The following is a 22,919-nucleotide window of genomic DNA, read 5'->3' on the forward strand; positions in this document are numbered from 1 at the left end:
GTTTTTTTACCTTTTTTTCTTACCCAAATTTTGAGTAAGTGGCCAATTCATTATCATGCCGAGAGCGCAAAGAGCACGCATTAGCAAAAGAACTGCCAATGCATCTCGAATGTATAACAGAAGGCAACAAAATAACACACCAGAACGTTCTCAAACACGTGCTCAGGAGCAACGTAACGCTTTGAGTATGAAATCAGCGTTTAATTATCAATCCGAGATTGATTATTTAAATATTAAAGCGCTTCAAATTGGACGAATGACTATATTATGTCCTAAGTGCCATGCAAAAAAATGGAAAGATGAAACCCATGGACTTTGCTGCGCTGACGGTAAAGTTGTTTTACACCAATTTGAGGATCTTCCAGACCTAATTAAAAGTTTAATTGATAATTCTCACCCTCTATCAAAACATTTCTTTGATAATTCTAGACGGTATAACACTCTGTTTCAAATGACATTGTTTGGAGCAAACGAAATAAGTGAAGGGAACTTCATGCCCTCTTTTAAAATTCAGGGTCAAGTGCATCATTTAATAGGTAGTTTATTACCCGAAATTGGAAATAATGCTAAATTTTTACAAATATATTTTATGTCAGAGTCGGATCAAATATCTATTCGAACAAATATGATTCCAAATATGAAAAGAGGTCTCATTGAATCATTGCAAACAGTTTTGCGTGAAAATAATCACCTCATACAGAGCTTTAGATCTAATCTGGAGTCGAGGTCTTTTGATGAGTTGCAAAACTTTAAGTTAATTATTCATGCTGACAGAGTTCCTCAAGATGAACACAGAGGTCAATATAATGCACCTACCATCGATGAAGTAGCTGCATTATTAGTTAATGAAGATAAAGGTCCCAGAGATATAGTTCTGCACGGTCGGAGTGGACAATTGAGTCGAGTTTCCGAATTGAATAGATCTTATGATGCACTGCAATATCCATTGATGTATACTAGAGGCGAAGACGGTTATCACATTAATATATTACAGGAAAATAACCAAAATCGAACCAAAACTGTATCCTGCATGCAATTTTATTCTTATAGGTTTATGGTTAGAGAAACAAATCTAAATCATCTACATTATTACAAAACATTATTCAGCCAATTCGCCGTAGATATGATGGCAAAATTGATTTCTGAAAGACTACACTTTATTCGTAACCATCAAAAACAACTACGTGCGGATGATTATGTTCACCTCCGAGATGCTGTTAACAATGATGCAAATATTAATGCTAATAACGTTGGGCAACAAGTAATTCTTCCTTCCTCTTTTACTGGCTCCCCACGTTACATGCATGAAAGAAATCAGGATGCCATGACTTATGTTCGTAAATTTGGCCGTCCAGATTTATTTATTACTTTTACATGCTACCCGGAATGGCCGGAAATAAAAAATGAATTATTTCAAGATCAAAAGTCGTTTGATAGACACGATATAATCTCTAGAGTTTTTCATCTCAAACTAAAAAAGTTTATGCATGTATTAAAAAATAAATATATTTTCGGAGATGTAAATTGTTATGTTTACAGTGTTGAATGGCAAAAACGAGGTTTGCCACACTGCCACATTCTTTTGTGGTTACTAACGAAAATTCAGCCAGATGAAATTGATAAAATTATTTCTGCCGAGATACCAAACAAAGACAGAGATCCTATACTTTATGAAATAGTTTGCAAGAATATGATTCATGGCCCATGCGGCGAGTTAAATATTAGATCGCCATGTATGAATATTGGAAAATGTAGTAAGAAATACCCTCACAAATTGGTCAAGGATACTCAAACTGGAGATGATGGTTATCCGACTTACCGACGGAGATCACCAGATGATGGAGGTTATACTGCAATATTAAAAGTTCGTGGTAAAACAGAAATCGTGGTTGACAACCGTTGGGTTGTACCGTATTGTCCAGTGCTATCTAGGTGCTTTAATGCGCATATTAACGTAGAATACTACGTGGTATATTTATATTTCAATAAATTATTGTTAATTTTTTTGAAAAGTATTTGTCATCGGATGAAACTGAAAGCATACTGGATAGGTACTTATGAATAATATGGAACTATAAGTAGCGATGAAGTAAGTAAATATTTTTAAATTGTAACCAAGCAATAATCCACTTGTATCAGTGTCATCAGTACTTAAAATAATATTTCTGATAATAAATGTATTTTAGTATAATTATGAAGATGAAAGTATAATGTATGATAGTGATATAGATCCTGAATTTATACCAGCTATAATATCAAGCTCAAGTTTTGATGAAATCTCATCAAATACTGCAACCCTCACTGTTAGTTTATTATTGAGTTTATTTTATTACAATGATTATAATATTTTGTTATTTATATTATCCTATATTATATTATTTATTAAATTAATTATTTTTTTAGGTATTTTGAGCTTTTAGAACTCAAAACTAATTTAAATTTTACTGCACTTGTTTATTTCTACTTACCGTAAAAGTGGGTGAATAGAAACAGGTATACACTGTTCAGTTGTTATATTTATTATGTTTAAATCTAAAATATGGATACACTTTAAAGTATATGACAATTTGGTCTTACCGAGCACCTACACAGATAGAAAAATTATTTAATTTAGCACGAATTGGTGTTAAAATTACTAAGATGGCGTGTAGGTTTTCACTCACTAGAAGCTTGGTGTTGATACCACATCAGACGTATAAGTCAAAATAAGTTCTTTTAAAGGTAGTAATTTTTAATTATTTTGAAGTTAATTTAACATCCATAAATGTTTTACCATTACACAACCAATTTTAAATTATTCTAATTCCACTTATTGTCAAAATAACATGTAGTATACAAATTTAAAAATATTTTATTGTGTTCAAAATAACTTTTATGTGATATCAGCTGTCGATCGGAGTGTTTAATTAACAACAAGCAGTTATTGTAATTCTTATAATAAAAAATAAAAAAATAATCAAGTTTTACTCTTAACCAACGGGGTTCGACCCTTGACTATCATCTACATTTACTACCTGACAAATGTCCTACCTATATTCCTACGCATTAAACCATTAGACTACCTATCGGGGTTGTAGTTAGTAAGAAAAATATACTATTTAAACACGTAAAATTATGAGACATGAATTGTATTTCATTATTAGAAGTTTTATAGAGCCTGAAAAACACTGTTTCTCATTGTCACAGTCTTCGCATATTCCCCATTTTGTGATAGGTACAGTAACTAATAATGATTTTACCTTTATATATATTGTATGCATATAATATATAATAAATGTACCTATAATATATTATAATATATTTATATTCCTATTTTGGAGGTGATGTATTCATGCATTTACTAGTATCCAGGATTATTGGGCTCTCCAAATTCAGGTACCTATTACATATATATATATATATATACCTAATATATACTGCGTATTTCATTAGTTATTAATTTAAGTCTCTTGATTTATATTATTGCTAAAATAACTATAGGTACATTTATTACTTCTGAATAATCTCACTGAAAACTTTATAATTAAGATTCTCCAAAAATGAATCAACTATAGTCTATAATATAGACTATAGTTAATTCATTAACATATTAATGATGCAAGGACAAGGTTTTGATGTTGAAAATAATACATACAATCTGTTTTTCATGTAGGTAATTAATATTTTTTTTATTAAAACAATATAATATATATATAGTTTTTTAATTCAATGTAAATAATAGGTACATTACAAAAAATATAAATAACAAATCAATTAATGGTAGTGCTAATGACATTTTTAGCTACAATTTTACAAAGCATATTTTAGTGCGACATATATTTTACCATTAGCTAAAAATCTAGTAATGGTGGGAACAAAATAGTGATATAACATCCAGTAAGTTCTGAACTAGAACTTGAATTTTTTTCTTTTTCAAATGCATAAAAATGTGTATCAAAACCAATAGTGCACATGGGTTTAATAATAAAATATGGGATTCTATTTTTACCCATAATCATCCCACATATTTCAGCGAATAAGTACATTTCCAAATTAACTTTTAAGACCACTACCATACCCGTTTTATTGAACAATCCTTTATATTTTAACCAAGATGAAGATAGTGAATTATACTTTAACTCTACTGGTAAATTAACAAATTAGAACACAGTATAAATAGAATCTATATCAGAACAAGACTTATTTGGAAGTTTTAAATTTGGTTATAAACCTTTACAGGTCAAAAACCGACTAGTCATTTGTAGTTGTAATTTATATGTTAAGGTATGGCCTAAATTAATTCGACAAGCTATAGAATTAGCATAAGCTTTTAAAACTTTATGTTTTGCTTCAAATCTTATACTAGAAGTCAAAATAATTGCTCCATTGTAAATAATAACTGACCATAGTGTATCATGAAATGATATTTAGGCTTTAAGTTACTTTTAGATATTATTAAATATAGGGAATTATGTTCTGCCACCAATGAATTCAATAAAACAGAACATTCAGGTTGTATTTGTCTAGCACAGCATAGATCTACTATTTTGCGAAGTAAAATATACAAGCGCCAGACCTCGGTGTCCCTGGGTACTAAAACACCAATAATAAGTGCAAAATATCTCAGAAAGCACAACATTTCTGAAGCAGACATAATAACATTTCCGTTAATTAAATATTTAAGATTTATTTTTGGCGTTGTGTTTCTCTTATCATTTGTTCCATAATTAAATAGTTCTATTCGGGTATTTAAAACTTCTAGAGTTATATATTTTGAATCTATGAGTTTTTTAATAATAAGAGCCATATCATAACGAGCAACACCCTCTACTACATCATGCATAAAATCACAAATAGAATTGACTGCTACATGATAGCTAGGAATCTGATTAAATATACAACATTCTTTTATTCCAGTTTCAGAATAATTAGCTAGACAACATCTACTTGGTAATTGGCTGGATTTCTAAGCGATTCATTAGATCAAATATAATTTTTTGAAGTTCAAATTTATGAGAACGACATATACGACAATAGTGATTGGCCGAGAAACTTTCAGTGAAGCCTAAAATTTAATTCAACCCTAAGTTGTCTCCTAATACTAGGCCTAAGGCAAAATAAATTTGATAGGTATTGAGGTTTATAGTTTCAGAAATACCATGTTCATGTAAATCTATAAGTTCCTTAATAAGAGCATTAAACATAATATGGTTATTAACTTTCTGGATTTCTCGATCTTCTGAATGAAATAAATATGCAATGAAAATATTTTCCAGCGATGATAAATATTCTGGAGGTATAGCAGGGACTGTATACTGTATAGTATACACAACCAATTTTGTGCACTCCTGAATGGGATCCTAATGGATTTCTGCAACATCATAATACAAAAATACGGGAAAAACAATTTTATTAGAAAATGAAGATCTTATTTTTTTCCATGTAGATCCGTTTGAAAAAGAAGTAAAAATATTTGTATTGCTTAAAGATTCATTAGTTTGAGAGCCATTTCTAATATACCAGGAAGTTCAAAAATCTTTTTTAAATATGTTTTTAAAGAAAGCAGATGTCCCTGAATAGGTACCATTAATAACTTATATACACCTGAAATATTATTCTTCTCTTTTGCATAACCAACTACTACTGTTTTAGGGGGGGGGGGGGAAGAGACTGTGTGATACCAAGTACTTCATACGCAAGTATTCACTTTTAAATTCTGAAAATAGATTCTCAAGGATGTTAAACATGTTTTTTAGGCATAACTTTTTTTTAAAACTAGGTATGATTTCATTTGAAAATAATTCATTAACCCCGTTTATTATATCTTGTAATAATATGGCTGTTACATTTGGCTTTGAATAGAGATTAGCAATAAACCTTAAAATACTACTGGTTACAACATTTTTGAAATCCTTGTCAATATTATCTTCATTAAGGTCTCCGGAAATAAAATTTGATTCGTTAACAATTTCATTGATTATTACATCAGAGGCTGGTAAAATGTCATTTGATTTTGTAGGGGATTTATATTCAATATTTAAGGCTGTATCTATGTTATCAGTTATGAAATATTTGGTTAAATGTTTTCTAAATTTGTCCAAATCTAAAAATTTCTAAAACAATGTTGTTGAGTACATGTATATAAAGATTGAGGACCTAAATAATGAAACACTTTAAAATGCCATATATACTGTTTAATAGAAGTACTTTCTTTTTGACATAAAAAACAATTAAACATTTTTAGTCAACTTAAATAATTAGAAATTAGAAAATTTAGCTGTAATTGCTGTTATGACAGATGAAGTCGTATCATAAGGTGTTACTAATTTGTAAACCAGCAATTATAAAATTAACCAACTTTCAGAACATTGTTTTGGATACTCACAATGTAGAGCAAAATACAACTTAAAAGTAATATCTAAAGCTTTCAGTGGACACCGAAATGACCACAATTGCTCATTAACTCTAACGTAACAGGTTTCAATAGAGTCGATGTCACTTCCCACAAAAATTATATATAGCTGTATTGTTTGTCCAAACTGAGCATACTTTAAACGTCTGGTGATAATTTCTTCTTCAACACCAGAAAGATTCTAAACAAATTAATTTTAATTTTTTTTAAATTATAGTAAGTTATAATTGAATTAGAAATAATTTTGATGTTAAAAGTAAATACTAACTGTAACATGACAAACTAATGCAGCTTATGATTCTTGTAGTGAAGGTTTCCAAAACTTTGATTGTTTATTACTGGCGTCTACATGTTTAATCTGCGTTTTTTAGTTACTACGAAATATGGAAGCAAGAGTAGTTTTGATACATTACAGGATCTGAAATCTAAAACTAGGTATACATAAAGCAATTATAATAGGTAGTAGATCAATTATTTAATTATTATTATTATTACTATTACTAGGTATAGTAATGTATTACAAACATTTTCTAAATTAAAATAATGACATTTTATCCACAAAATAAATATATTACCACGATTTACTTGAGCAGCATCAAGCTTTCGTATAAGATCACAAGCAAGTTTATTTTTTACTGAGCTTCCTCTTAAATTCAACAAAAAGTTAGTAAATTCTGTCCAGTTACGAAGAAATGTGTCCCAGTTGATATCTTTTTGAGGATATCCAATATTAAAATCTTCAGCAACCTAAAATGTTTGAAAAATGTATAAAAATCTTACTAAATAAAATTTCAATACTTATTAACTGTAAAATATTCTTAATTATTATTAGGTATTAAAAACTACCTATATGAATAAAATATTGAGAATCTAGAAAATTATTTCTCTGTTCTATAAAATAAATGAAAATATAAAATTATTTATCAAATATTCAAGCAACTGTTATTAAATGGTTTATCAAAAAATTTTTCAATGTCAAGGGCTCAAAAATAGAGGGCATATGTAAAATTTACTGAGAGTACATCTTACACTTAACCATATTAAAATGTACCTAAAACATTTACAAAATAAAAAAAATTGTACATAACACTAATCAAATTTTCCCCCCATGTTTACATTTAGTAAATGTATTTATTTATTTGCATTTACAATGTCATTATCTAGACCACTGTGCATTGGTCTAAAATATTTTATGCAATAGACTAATCTAAAACAAATTAAATATAATTTTATGTTTTAAATTATTTTCTTACCAACAGATATTCTCTAGGTCCTTGAAGAGCTGACCATAACTTAAAAACTGTTTCAAGATGACGAGTGCAAGATCCAAATATATTACATTTACGTATATCATACGTCAACCTCCACTTGCCCATAAAAGTTTCATCAAGTAGGGATGATAAACCTTCATTTGCAAGCCAATTCTTAGCAAACTTAATATCCTCTTTAAAATTAATAAATAATGTAAATTACCTATATTAAATTTTAAGTTTTAATAATAGGTACCAGAGAGCTCCGTAAGTGTTGTATAATTCAAATTACTACTGTGTTTTATGCGATCATAGCCAATTGCACCTACATTTCGTAGTTTTCTGGCAACATTTTTCCACCTCTCCACAAGTTTTCCATTAGCATGCGATTGATGGGATCCCTCTTCCCCATAGCAGTAATAAAGTACACACTCAAAACAAAGAACATAAAAATAATTAAAATAATAGAAAAATTATTATAATTAAAATACTATTAATTTATAAAACTTATTTGTTTTATAGGTAGTTTGGCAGTGGCATAAAATTGGTCTGTGTACATTTAGCAAACTTATCTTTATGCACTACCAGAAAATAAGACTTATTTATGCCATTGTAGGTAGGTTTATGTAATAATTAATATCTACATACTTTTTCTTCTTTTGGAAATATTTCCTTAATTACATCATTTATTTGCCGAAAAAAAAAAATCATTTCCTCTGTAATCAAAATAAATATTATTAAACTTAGCACATACATGGTGTTTTTATATTAATATTATATATTAATAAATTAATTGTATATTCCATGGCAGTGCCAGGAGACCATGTGCATGTGCCTATATGTAGAACCTAACTATACCTGACCTAAGTGACCTATATTCTAAGAACTCTAATACATATTTATAATGCAAGTATATACTTTAAATAAGATTACCTTTTACATTTTGTTATATTAAGATATAGACAACTAATTACCATAAAAACAATTTAAATAAAGTAGGTATGTAGAAAGTTATATTTTAAAATGTATAAGATTAGTTAGGTTTCTAATACAGTAAAGGTTATAATTACCTACTTAAGGCTCGGGCACACAGAACGCGGTCTGTCGCGGCGGTCAGCGATCACGCGGTCGCCACGGCGGTCAGCGATCTGATGACGGCACACAGGCAGCGATAATTTGTAAGCGGTCGGTTAGAAGCCTACAAGGCTACAACAGTCATAATCTAGTAATATAGTACACAGTTACTTATATCTATCCACTTGATTTCATTTTTTAATAATCACCACTTTACAATTATGTCAAGTTCTGACGAGGAACAACTTCTTTTATTACTTGCCCTTAAAAATAGAAGGAAAAAACGAAAATGGGTACATGAAATTAATACAACCAGGGAACAGTTGGGTGAATACCATCGACTGTGTATTGAACTGCTGTCACATGAAGATCGTTTTTTCAAATATTTTCGTATGTCACGTGAGTGTTTTGAAGAACTGCATAATTTAATAAAACCAAATATTGAGAAATGTCCCACAAACTGGAGAAAACCAATTGAGACAAAGGAGAAATTAGCAATTTGTTTGAGGTAAGTTAATATATAATAATATAATGTAATAATTAATAAATCATTATATTATATTATTTATGGATTTAAAAATAAAATAAATTAATTTAATACAATACTTTTACTTTTACAACTTAATTTATTCAAACAAAACAATTCAGTTTTTAATTATTTATAAAAATAAAAAAAATAATATTAGATAAACCTTTTAAACAAAATTTATAACATATTTTTTTAAATGAAAAAATATGTTTGGTATGTCCTTATACCTTATGGCTTATTTATCAAAGAAAAAAATATATTCATTTAGTTTGAAGTAGGTGGTAATCCTAATAAAGCAGCTATTGAATAATTGCTAGCACTTTCATAAAAATCCCGCGCCGAAGTTAATGAAGTGTCACTCGATTTGTATGATGTCTCACTGTTTGGTACATTATAAGTGTGTACCGAGTTGGAAGAGCTTTGTGGTCCAACAAAATGTTGAGAATTGGTAGTAGAGTTGTCGGAATACATAGGTGAAATATTTTGTTCATAATACTGCATTTCTTTCATTTCAGTTTGTGCAAATAATGTAGCAATCTTTATTTTCAATTCAGCTTGAGTTCTTGGGTGAAACTTTTTGAAAGTATCCGCATAACTCAAAAATAAATGATCTATGCCATCATGAACTTTTGGTTTTTTTTTTGTTTTCCAAATATTCAATCACTCTACCCACTTCAGATGATTCCTTCGCAGAAATTGCAGGGCGGATCTTAAGTTTTTTCTGTGGTTGCATTCGTGAAGAAGATGGAGATTCGTCGCTGGATAAATTGCTCTTTTGTAAATGTTGAATTATTGGTGGAGTTTTTTCTTTTGGGGGTGATATGATGTTTTCACTTTCTGTTATATTGCTACTCTGTGGACGGTATTTTATACTGTCATCCAAAAATTCTAAATGACTATTCCATGGCCATTTATGATACTTTTTAGCTTGTCCTGTTTCTCCTTGTACGCATTTCTTGTACCTCAAATAAGAATCTCTTAAATTCTTCCATTTATTTTTTGCGGAGTCGACTATAAAATAAATAAGGTTCTACATAAATTAAGATTAATATAAATAATAACATTATAATAGTCGAACAATATCCCGTAAATATGTTTTAGAAACATTTGAAGGTTTAAATGTTTACCATTATAAATCACTAGCGCAGAGGACTTGTAGCTCTAAAATGTCACAAAATATGCATTTAAATATACAAAATATCCATTAAACATATGCACTTGAATATAAAAAATATGCATTTTAAAGTGAATATTTTTAAATAAAATATAAGAATTTTTCTGTTGGTACTCAATATTTTGATGAATAAATTTAATTTTCAACTTTATTTAACTAGGTACTTAAAATTAATTATTTGAATAATTAATTTTGTGAGTTGAAAAATATTATCTTATCTGTCTATAAATAAAATTAATTACCCGATAAATTGAGGCATCTGATCGGAAATATCGTCGATAATATCAACGTTATTTTGGTTATGTGAATAAATAAATAAAAACATCGACGAAAAAATATTGGTAAAATCGTTAAACTATAAATTATTTAAAATATGCATCTAAAAGTATAAAATGGAAGAAATTTGCCATAAAATACGCAAAATATTCATTAATATGCACAATAAAATTTCAAAACTATAGCTTTGAGGAAGCATGAAACGCATTTGTTTCGCACTCTGCTGTTTTTGTGACTGTGCAAAATAAATATGCAAATGCTACAAGTCCTCTGTCCTATAAATCACTAATAAATGCAATAATATAAATTATCCTACTGAACATTAATGTCTCCGTACAGAATCGTTTTTTGCAAGCAATGATACCTATCGTGGAATTCAAATATTCATTTATATTTATCATTTAACAATTTTCAGATATTTGGCCACAGGTGATAGTCATCAGACTATTGCATTCTCTTTTCGAGTGGGTCGATCAACTGTTTCCAAAATTGTGAAAGATGTTTGTCATGAAATTTGGAATGTTCTACAACCTACTTATTTACCTAAACCTACAACACAGACATGGATAGATTCAGTAGGAGGATTTTCAGAACTTTGGGGGTTTCCTAATTGTCTTGGAAGCATAGACGGCAAACATATTAAACTAAAATGTCCACAAAATAGCGGTACAAGTTATTTTTGTTATAAAAATTTTTTCTCGATAGTTCTACTTGCTGTAGTTGACCCATATTACAAATTTATGGTTGTTGACATTGGCAGTTATGGGCGACATAGCGACAGTGGCATTTTTGAAAATTCCGCTTTTTACCGGGAATACGTGAATGATAAAATTATTTTACCTCCGAAGCCACTACCAGGCACTGACGTCCCCGTTCCTCATGTATTCGTAGGTGACGAAGGATTTGCACTTCAAACTTATATGATGAGACCTTACCCCAAAGCTGGGATGATTCATGATGTGAGAAAAAAAAAGTTCAATGCACGACTAAGCAGAGCACGTCGTGTAGTTGAAAACGCGTTTGGCATATTGGCCATGAAATGGCGAGTATTCTTAAGAGCTATAGAAACAGACGTTGAAACTGCGGAATGTATTGTCAAAGCAGCATGTTGTTTGCACAATTTCGTCATGATGAAAAATAACGGAGAATATCCAGCCATTGAAAGTGAAGAGCAAGCTAAACCTATACGAGCATTATTAGACACAGCATTGACCAATCGGAGGTCGAATAATGCTGCTTTAGAAATCCTCGAACTTTTTACTGCTTACTTCAATAGATAATTTACTAAACCATACATATTTAAAAATTAAAAAAATATTATTAAGATACTAAAATATTATAATATGGTATACTCAATAAAGCTATTTGCATATTGTGTAATTTTATATTATTATTACTTTTGTTATATTCTGTTAATATATTGACAGAAAAAATACTGTTGTCTTTGAAGTCTATTTAAAATTAAAATAAATAGAATATAGTGTGTATTTTGTTTTTGTATTATTATTATCAGAAATAATATAATATTATTAATATTCAATATATGTATGGTATTCCATATTTGTTTCCATGTCTACTGTAGATTATAACTCAGTATTATTATTATCGATAAACTTATTAATACACTACTCGAATTCATTTTTAGATAGTATATTATTTATTATTTATACTATTTTAAGATTGGAAAATCTGATACTCGTATATACTGATTTTATTAATAGCGCATAGTAACATTAAAATTAAAATTAAATAAAATTATTGAATGCCAAAATATATTGTTTGTCACAACACTCTCAACTCACAGCAAAATAATATATTTAATAAAATAGCAGGACTAGTAGGTGCCTACAAATTAAACTTAGTATATAATGTATAATACTCTATTATTAAAACATACTAGTACAGCACAGAACATAGATGATTTATTTGTGATAAAATATATAGAGAATAATTACTATAAATTAGATACTTAAATACTTGATACCTAAAGACTAGGTATAAATAATTAAATAAATAATTAGGTATAAATATAGAAGTCTAATGTCTATTCTATTAAAATTAAATCTATTTGATTTTATTATAATATTATATTACTATTTCTAGTTTCTACTATAAATTATATACTTACCGGTAATACCCAATTCTTCGGATATTTTGTTCCATGCCTCGGCTTTTTTTACTACATTTTTATAACTCTCATGAGATGTGTCAAATAAGTACACATACTTTCTTACTTGCTCGATAAGCATTTCAGTTTCTTCAGCCATAATATAACAACTTAAAATAACAGAATATAACAACAGATCGACAGCTGCCCGCGCGGAATTTTGTAATTTTGTACAACGGTATCGCCTGTCGTCGCGATCTGAATTGTCCCGCCGCGATAGACCGCCTCCTGTGTGACGGGGATAATGTGATATTACGTAATACAACTTTACCGTCTTACCGCCGCGGGAAATTATCGCTGACCGCCGCGACAGACCGCGTTCTGTGTGCCCGAGCCTTTAAACTTGAGTAGACACCTAATCTGTATGCCTACTTTATTTCTTATGATTATCTATATAACCTAGGTATATGTATCATGTTTATTAACATTTCCCCATAGACCTTATACTTATAGACGGAACAACCTTATCCTACCCAGTGTACTGGTACGGTCATGAGCAGTTGAGATGCAGTGTTGCCCATTCTTCGAAACAAAATTATTATTTTTAATGTCCACACAATAACTATTGTGATCATATTGGCGCGCGAAAAACCACTACGGCGGACTGTGACTGCCTTAAAATTAAAACTCTACTACCTATATACTATTATAGTATTATTCTATGAACTGCCTACATCTCAGGCTAGTGCCTACTGAGTATCGAACACTGGAATGATATAGAAATGTAAAAACAAAATGTTGTACTAAAAAGTTAAGAATTTATTCATGTAATCAAGACTTAAACACAAAAAGGTTATTAAATATCATTGTGGGCCTAGGATATATTATATTATGTTTGTACATTAAAAAGTTAATAAAATAATTATATTGTGCGATTAGATTATGGAAATCTAAAAAGACAATTTTTGGCATATTGTTGGTTAAAATGACATAATAATAGTTCTAAAATATCAACTTACGAGTGAAATGAAACACCAGAATTTGCAATTTCTGGTTTGTTGCAAACAATACATTTTCGACCCATGTTGTTATTAAATCAAACGTCAAACGACAAAAAGTTCAAAAAATAAAACAACAGCCCACACTCCACAGGTGGAATGATAACAGCAATCTTACAATATTTTTGCATAGACCGTATAAGGTCGATGAATATTTGTACAATAAATTGATATGGATTAATATCGTGCGTCGTTGCTAGTGCGCAAGTGCGATGTGCTTCGGTGCTTCGTGGGACGCAGCATATCGTCAACATGAGTAACTACTACATGTTCCGTCTATAAGTAAGTCTATGCATTTACCACTATTTTCTTATCAAAACGAAAAAATTTAGACGACGGTTTTTTTTTTGTGTCGCATAATTTTTTTTAAAGGTACGTATTTATTATATTATATTATTTAAAATAGAAAAATCTGTGGTATAATTCCATTCTTGTGTAGTCTGTGGCCGTTACTTAGATTACACGACACCAAATTACTATTTTGGTGACCTCATTTCGGCAAACACGCGAACACGGGTGTTCGTTTCGACCGTTTCGTCGCGAGAGTCCGTCACGAGTGCCGGAGTGCGTCACACGTGCTGCGAACACGTGTTGAGTCCGTTAGTGCTTGCGTAGTAGTTCATCCGTTCCCATCCAGTTTTCGGCGTCATGGATGACAGCGCCAATAGTCCCAGCGTCACGGCTGGAAGTGCTCCCACGAAAACGGTCGTCACGTCGGTGCTGATGGACACGTCGATCATTGCAACCATGCCGACAGCGCCATCGCCACCTCAGGGTGTGGTAGACGCAATCACCACTGGTGCCGTGCGTTTGCCCGAGTTTTGGAGGCACGCCCCGCGGTAATGGTTCATTCACGCCGACGCCGTTTTCCAAATGGACCTATTGCGCACGGACATTACGCGCGTAAATCACGTGCTATCGTCGTTGGACGACGACGGCATGACCACAGTGTCGGACTTGATCGGTCCCGGCGCGTCGTATGACGAAATCCGCGCGCGACTCATCAGCACCTACACCGTTCCACAAGCCGCCAGGTTCCAAGCGATACTGCAGACAGGAGGCATGGGCGATCGCACGCCATCCAGACGGTTGCGAGATATGCGTGATGTGCCTACCCAGGGAACATGCCTGACGCTGTGCTGGAAGAGTTTTGGAGGGCAAAACTACCGGCAGCGGTTCGCACCGTCATCGCGGGAGTGCGAGCAAGTTTGGACGTGCTGGCGGAACGCGCGGACCGTATCATGGAGGCGACTCAGGGCGCGGAGATCACCGCCGTAGAGGTGACACCACGTTGGCGTTGCGCCGCCGTTTTTCCGAACCAGGAGCCTGACAGAGAGGTATCCCACGAAGTCGTACCGGTCGCAAGTCATGACGCCGGCGACGCTCGTATCCAGGCGCTGGAGTCCGCAGTGCACGCACTCGCCGCTTAAGTCACGGCGTTGGCGTCAAGCCTGCCCACCGGAAACTAGACGCGTGCGATAGCCCCGTCGCAACCGCGCACTGGCACGCCCACCGGGTGGTGTTACTACCACGCACGTTACGGCGTGGACGCGCGGAAGTGCCACGACCCGTGCACATACACGCCTACGCAGAAAAATCTGTGAGGCGGTGGTGTTCGACCGACACCTCGCCGCACAAAAAAAACATCGACTATTCGTAAACGACCTGCGAATCGGACAACGATACCTAATAGACTCCGGCGCAGAATTTTCGGTATTTCCGCACCTATCTAATGCAACAACAAAGAAAACGAGTACCGACATCAAACTCGTTGCCGCCAACGGCACACAAATCAAAACCTACGGGCCGAAACAACTACAACTCGACCTGGGTTTCAAACGATTATTTTCCTGGACTTTTGAAATGGCTGACGTTTCCCGACCGATTATCGGAGCCGATTTCCTGCAATACTACGGGTTACTCATCGATATACGCCGAAACCGCCTCTTTGACCTCGCGTTAAATAGTTCAGTGAAAATCACGCCCGCTACCGACTCACCTCGTACCACAGTTTGTGCTGTCACCCGACCGTCGAAATGGACCGAGATACTTTTTGACTACCCCGAAGTCACACGCGAATCGTCCGTCCCGAAAGAGTTTTTGCATAACGTGGTGAACGAACTACATACCACCGGACCAGCTCTATTCGCTCGACCACGCCGACTCCCGCCCGATCAGCTACGGATCGCGCGTCAAGAGTTCGATTTCATGCTACGGAAAGGCATCTGCAGGCCGTCATCAAGTTCGTGGGCCAGTCCACTACTTTTGGTGCCCAAAAAAGATGGTACGTTCCAACCGTGTGGGAACTACCGCCGGCTCAACGTAGTAACAGTCGCCGACCGATATCCGTTGCCGCATCTACACGATTTCACGGCAAATCTCGCCGGCAAGACCGTTTTCACAAAACTCGATCTGGTATGTGCAATGTGCATATCACCAAGTTCCGATCGCCCCGGACGATGTTCACAAAACCGCGGTCACGACACCGTTCGGGTTGTTCGAATTTCCCGTTATGTGTTTCGGACTTCGCAACTCCGCCCAAACTTTTCAGCGCGTTATTAACGACATATTACGCGGGCTGGATTTCGTGTTCGCGTATATCGACGACGTAATCGCCTCACGCGACGAGGCCGAACATATCAAACATGTCCGTACCGTGCTCGAACTTTTTCAGTTTATTAGCGTTTATTAATATTTCCCACTATTTTGTCTAATTTTTAATCTTTAAATATCTAGCATTAAATTTCTCTTTTACTATTGTATTAATTATTATTATTTGTTTTATATAAGGTCTCTTACTATCTTTCATTATTATCACGGCTACTGAAAAAAAAAAAATGTACTCTTACTCTACGACACGAGGTTTCACCTCAGTGTAGAGTAATGCCTAGTTAATATTTGTCTTTGTTATATCATGTATTTGTCTTGTAACTAGAATTTAAATAAATAAGGCTCTTGTCCCACTAGGGCAACGCGACGTTGACGCGATTAAAAAAAAATAGTTGCCAAGTAAAATATCGTACGACCTGACGTCCTGAGTTGTGCACACTACAGGCGATATTTCGGCAGTTGCTCAGTAGTCAGTAGCAATCATGTCGTCTTCTGAAGATGACGAGTTTTGTATTGTGTCATATTGGTATCGACAACGTAAAATTAAAAAGAAAAGGAAATATTGGATACATCCATACATACAAAATAATATTAATTGTCGAATATTTGTTGCCGCTAATGAATTAATGCAAGACGATGTAAAATTTCAATCTTTTTATCGCATGAAGAAAGAAAGTTTCAACTTACTTGTAGAAAAAGTGGGACCGGCTATTGAAAAACAAGACACACATTTCCGTCGTTGTGTATGTGTGCGTGAAAGATTAATGATACCATTGAGGTAATGATTCTTTATTTACTTATTAACATACAAATTATAATAATGTAGAAATTTAAATATAAAATAAAATTAAGCACAATAAATAATTTTCATGAACCATGTACTTTGATGTAACAGGTAGTACTCGTAATGATCTCCTTTTAGCCCATGTTCAGCAAATCATCTATTAAATGTTCGTTTTGGTTGCATACTTGTGAGGTAACTTCTTCAGGAGAGTGGATAGGCGTGAAACTGTTGTGTGAGTCGGTAAAGCACGATTGAGCATAAAGCGATTGAGCATATACCTTTTTAGCAACACGATTGAGCATAGAATATTTTATGCGATGTTGCCACATTCATGTTGCCAAAATTTTGTAATTTATTATTTTGACGTATTATTATTAAACACGATTATTATGATATCAGATGCGAGCAATGAGCCGAGTCCAACTTTATCGACAATATTATCGATTAATAAATTAGGTCCGGAGCAATAAATTTCTACGGCGTTTTAAACATTTATAGTATTGGGGAAAATATAAGATAATTAAGATACGATTCCAAAATTATTATAGAAATAATATCAGTGTTCGATCATCTATAGTCGCGTCACATAAAGTAAATTTCATATAAGTGCGTATAGTTTCTATTTTTTTAAATATGGATTTAAACAACAATATAACTTTAATTTTATCAGAAAGAGGCAAAGAATTGGCCCTTGTAAATTTATACAAGTATAAATTCATTGGAGAAAGAAAAAAAGATCATCTCTTAAGATGGAGGTGTACAAATAATAAATGTTCAGCAACAATTTTTTCCGGTTTAGATAAACGTAAAATAATTGAAACTTCTGGACAACATAATCACGAGCAAAATTCAATTGAAAAAATTGAACAACAAATATTAAGAGAAAATTGCAAAAGAAAAGCTGAAGAATCAATTTCCACACGGCCAATTAAAATTATTCGTACCGAACTTTTAAATTCATCTTCAACATCAAATTTAAATAGTCAAAATGTAAGAAATGTACGGAAAGCAATGTATGATAAACGGAAGCAGACCTATCCTAAATTACCAACTTCTATGGATGAAGCAATTTATCAATTAAAAAACTTGCAAAATGAAGATTGTTTTAAATATAAGGGTCAACAACTCATTTACATGCCGGACGATGATAATTTTGTATGTTTAACTACGGAAGAAAATATACAATTTATGACAAATTATTGTACTGAGTATTTTGGCGATGGCACATTTAATTATGCTCCAAAATATTTTATTCAATTGTATACAATACATGGATATAAAAATGGATACTACTTACCACTTGTTTACTTTTTTTTACAAAATAAAACTAGGTCTACTTATGTTAAAATGTGGCAATTTTTAAATAATTTATGTTTGCTGTTATGCGGAAAAAAATTGCAAATCAACACATTTCATGTTGATTTTGAAATTGGAGCTCATCAAGCAATCATAGACGTGTTTGGAAATATTAAAATAATTGGATGTAGATTTCATTTGGGACAATCATGGTGGAGAAAAGTAAGACATAATAATTATTACTATATTTTTATAGTATTTATAAATTATCTGTATTGTATATTATAATATAGTACTTTTTTAATAAAATATAATAATTTGTTTGTAGATTCTTAGCGAACCTTCTCTTAGAATAGCATACATGGACCACAGTAATGAACTAGGGAAATGGTTGAAAATGTTTTTTGGTTTGCCATTTATTTCCCCAGAAGAAGTAGTTGATGCATTTCATGAATTAATATCAATATGTCCAAATGATGACGGTTTTATATTTTCTGACTACGTTCTACACAATTATATTGAAAATCACTGCCAATTTCCGCCAAATATTTGGGCTGAAATTCCTTCGCCAAACCCAAGGTCTTTACAATATTTTTAAAAATTAATATAAAAACTTTTTTACTAATTTCTATTTTATTAAATTTTTTAGAACAACCAATGCAGCCGAAAGCTTTCATCGCACATATAATGCACAGTTTTATTCACCTCATCCTCATGTCCATGCAGTCGTTAGGGTATTAATCGAAACACAAGCCGAAACGTTGACTAAGATCATATCTATTAAAAATAAATCCATAAAATTACATCCCGCAAACGAAATTCAGAAAATAGAATTTAATATGAAAGCTTTCCGCCAATATTTAAATTGTAAGAATACAGAAAATTTATTAATATATTTAAGCCAGCTTGGAAATAGATACCAAGGTATTTCAATTTAATTTATTACAATTTTATTATTTTCAAACAAATCTATATATTATTATAAAATGCGACTATTATTTATTATTGATTTATAAACATTTTAATTTTATTATTTTCACGTCATAACTATTATTATTATAAATATTTTGATTTTATTTTTTTCATGCCATATCTATTATTATTGTTATTATCAATTGGATCTAAATACTATTTTAATGTGACTAGGTATATTAAATTTTGACTATAAAATTGTGTTATTTTTTTGGCATATTATATTTTAAATTATTATAATTATTTGAATAAATATTTTTAAATTTAAATTATTTATTTTTACTTTTTTTAAATTGAAAATGGCAACGTTGCAGAGTTTTTTATGCTCAATCGTGTAAGTTTTCTTTTGTATTTTAATTTCCTTTGATACGCCGACAATTTTGCTCAATCGTGTCGCAAAAAAGGTGTTTTATGCTCAATCGTGTTTCAGCCGTGTGAGTTATTATATGTATATAATGACGAACCGGAGTAATTAGAAAATGCAGTCTGAGGACGAGACGTAATTGAAGTGTTTGAAGTCGGTGTTTGATTTTGAGGTGTCGGATTTTCATTTAAAATATCATCAATCACATCTGATACTTTTTTTTTAAATATTCTCATCTGTTTATCGGTCATGGCGTTAATATCAGGTAATAAACTAAGAAGGTACATTCTTCTAGGATCTTCTCCACACATTTTGGTTTTCTTCATTTTCACAAAATCAATAAAACTTTGGTCAGCTTGACTAAGTTCACTTTTTCGTTTCTTGGTACCTTTTGTTTTTTCTTCTGGACTACGAACGTCATGGTTTTTACTTGTGATTTTGTCACTAAAGTATTGTTCTTGTTGAACGAGATCTTCATCTTGGTCTTCAGTGTAGCTTTGTTCATTATTTTCTAATAAAATGTCGTGATCTGGGGTAGGAGAAGGAAGATTTCCTGAAGTAGTCAAATCAGTGCTAGGTTTTACATATGGTAAAAGGAATTGCAAATGTTCATTTAAATAGTACGGCCTCTTTGATTTTCTAGCAGATCCACTAGGTGCTGATTTATTAGTTCTGACAAAGACAGTTCTCAGTTTTTTCCATTTTTCTTTACAAAATGTAACTAAAATATAAAATAATAAAACATCAATTATTTACTTTTATACTTAAAGAGGAAATTTATAAATTAAAAATCAATGAAAACTTTGTTTACATTAGGTATCTGGCAACAGGGTCTACTTATTCCAGCCTAGCATTTTATTTTGCTCGAGGTGCTAACACAATAAGTCAAATCATTTCGGAAACTACAAAAAAAATATTGGGAATGTTTAGTTAACGAATACATGCCAATACCAACTGATGAAAAATGGATGAGTATAGCTAATCAGTATTACAGATTATGGAATTTACCAAATTGTGTAGGATCTATAGATGGAAAACACATAAGAATACAAAAAGTTCCAAATACAGGGTCGACTAATTTCAATTATAAGACATACCATTCAATTGTTTTAATGGCCTGCAGTGATGCTGATGGAAACTTCATCATGATAGAAACTGGTTTCGCAGGTAGAAATAGTGATGGTGGTATTTTTCGAGCATCAAGAATGGGTCGTTGGCTTGAAAGAGATGGTTTAAATTTGCCAAATCCAAGACCATTGCCTAATGACCCTAACGAAATTAATTTTCCATTTTATTTCGTAGCCGACGAAGCGTTCCCTTTGAAAAAAAATTTAAAGAGACCAAACCCACGGAGAACATTAACAAATAAAAAACGAACATTTAACTACAGACTCAGTAGAGGTAGAAAAACTGTTGAGTGTTCGTTTGGCATGATGTCACAAAAATTTCAAGTATTGATGTCACCAATACGATGCACTAACGAAATTACCATAAACAATATAATACGATCAGTATGTATCCTCCACAATTTCATACGTAAAAGGGAAGGTCGGCAGTATATACCTTCCATTGATTTTGATGTAAATAATCCAGAAGACTTTCAAGTACCTAACAAGTTTATCAGGGACAACCAAGATCAAAATGAGTTGCCGAGGACACAAACAGCTAGTGATCTCAGAGAATATTTGTCTTCATATTTTGTTAAACCTTATGCATCACTGCCATGGCAGTGGAATAACTGTGTATAGTTTTTAACATAACTATATAAATAAATTGATAAAATGATAATATCTAATATTCATAACCTAATGTTTAGAAATAATATTTAATAATAATTAAATAAAGTCTATATAATAAGTATAAGTATAAGTATTATTATATCTATATATAAGTAGTTATAATTATTTATAGATTTTTGTATTATTTTTTATATATAAAATTACAGTGTTACACATAGATATTTTATTAATAGAATTTCAAACAGAAAATAAACAATAATACATTAACGGATTACCTAAATATTAATAAGTATACATTATTACCTATCTACGTTATATTATTATTTCGTTTAAAGTGAGTAAAGTGTGATTATTAAAATTGCTCATATCTATAATGATTTACTAATATAAACTTTTAAAATAATGTAATAAAATAAATAATATAATACAATTTATAATCTAATGTGATACTATATATCTTATATCTTATAAAAAAAATAAAATACAAATATTAGTACCTGTCTCTTTGACTTCTTCTGCTACCTTTGACCAGGCCTTTTCTGTAATGTCCCTTCTAGCGTATTCAGGTATTTTGAAGTTATATAAGCATGGATATTGCTCTACAGCTTCAACTAGTTTTATAGTTAAGTTTTCTTCTTTTGTTTTTACCATATTGTCAGTGATATTTGCCAAATAATAATATAATATAATATAATATAATTTAATTATGATATTACAAAAAGTCATGTGGTTGACAAGGCAACTTTTATCAAGCGACTGACAGCACTAGTCGCGAGTGATTAGTTGCTTTCGTGTCGCGTCGCAGTCACGTCGCATCGCGTCGGTGGGAGGTCTCCGATATATTAACCCGTGTTTTATTAAACAAACGATTATCGCACGATATTTATTTATAATCGCGTCGCGTCGCGTTTCCCTAGTGGGACAAGAGCCTAAATAAAAATAAATAAATTTTGTTTTCAAAACGAAAAAATTCAGACGACGGTTTTTTTTTTATGTCGCATAATTTATTTTAAAGATACGTATTTATTATATTATAATTCGACGCCCCAGTTCAATACTGCAACAACTATAAATACTAGTTTTCCAGGAGAGCAATTTGAAAATATTTGGAATCTTGAAATGTTGTAATTAATATTGTAAAATTGAGATAAAATGACCAAATTGGGTATGCATCATTGACATAATGTTCTGTTTTGAACGCTACCTTGCTTTTTTATTATTATTAAAAAACAAGCAAAATTTAACTACATATTGCAGTTTTGAATTGAAATATCGCAAACATTTATGCAATAGCT

General features: G+C 31.8%; 2 protein-coding genes across 2 annotated transcripts; both read left to right on the forward strand.

Moving 5' to 3' along the window:
• The first annotated feature begins 527 nt into the window (after positions 1 to 527).
• Positions 528 to 1,076, forward strand: LOC149062314 (uncharacterized). Its single transcript, XM_089218229.1, has 2 exons — positions 528 to 971; positions 1,051 to 1,076. The coding sequence occupies exons 1-2, from the start codon at positions 590 to 592 to the stop codon at positions 1,074 to 1,076; spliced, it is 408 nt and encodes a 135-aa protein (XP_089074355.1). The 5' UTR covers positions 528 to 589.
• Positions 1,077 to 17,526: 16,450 nt separating this feature from the next.
• On the forward strand, positions 17,527 to 19,291 carry LOC149062315 (uncharacterized). Its single transcript, XM_089217759.1, has 2 exons — positions 17,527 to 18,771; positions 18,878 to 19,291. Exons 1-2 carry the CDS (start codon positions 17,887 to 17,889, stop codon positions 19,145 to 19,147), a joined length of 1,155 nt encoding a protein of 384 aa, XP_089073885.1. The 5' UTR covers positions 17,527 to 17,886; the 3' UTR covers positions 19,148 to 19,291.
• The last annotated feature ends 3,628 nt before the right edge of the window (positions 19,292 to 22,919 follow it).

This window comes from Diuraphis noxia, unplaced genomic scaffold, assembly GCF_037042655.1.
Source record: "Diuraphis noxia isolate RWA-SAM2 unplaced genomic scaffold, SU_Dnox_SAM2 contig0001, whole genome shotgun sequence".
NCBI lineage: Eukaryota > Metazoa > Arthropoda > Insecta > Hemiptera > Aphididae > Diuraphis > Diuraphis noxia.

What these genes read in the sequence shown, in the direction of transcription:
- LOC149062315 (XM_089217759.1), top strand. Translation starts at nt 17,887, where the DNA reads ATGGATTTAAACAACAATATAACTTTAATTTTATCAGAAAGAGGCAAA. An exon ending in GACAATCATGGTGGAGAAAA is followed by an intron (nt 18,772 to 18,877) that starts GTAAGACATAAT and finishes ATTTGTTTGTAG; the next exon opens with ATTCTTAGCGAACCTTCTCT.
- LOC149062314 (XM_089218229.1), top strand. Translation starts at nt 590, where the DNA reads ATGTCAGAGTCGGATCAAATATCTATTCGAACAAATATGATTCCAAAT. An exon ending in GTATACTAGAGGCGAAGACG is followed by an intron (nt 972 to 1,050) that starts GTTATCACATTA and finishes TTATTCTTATAG; the next exon opens with GTTTATGGTTAGAGAAACAA.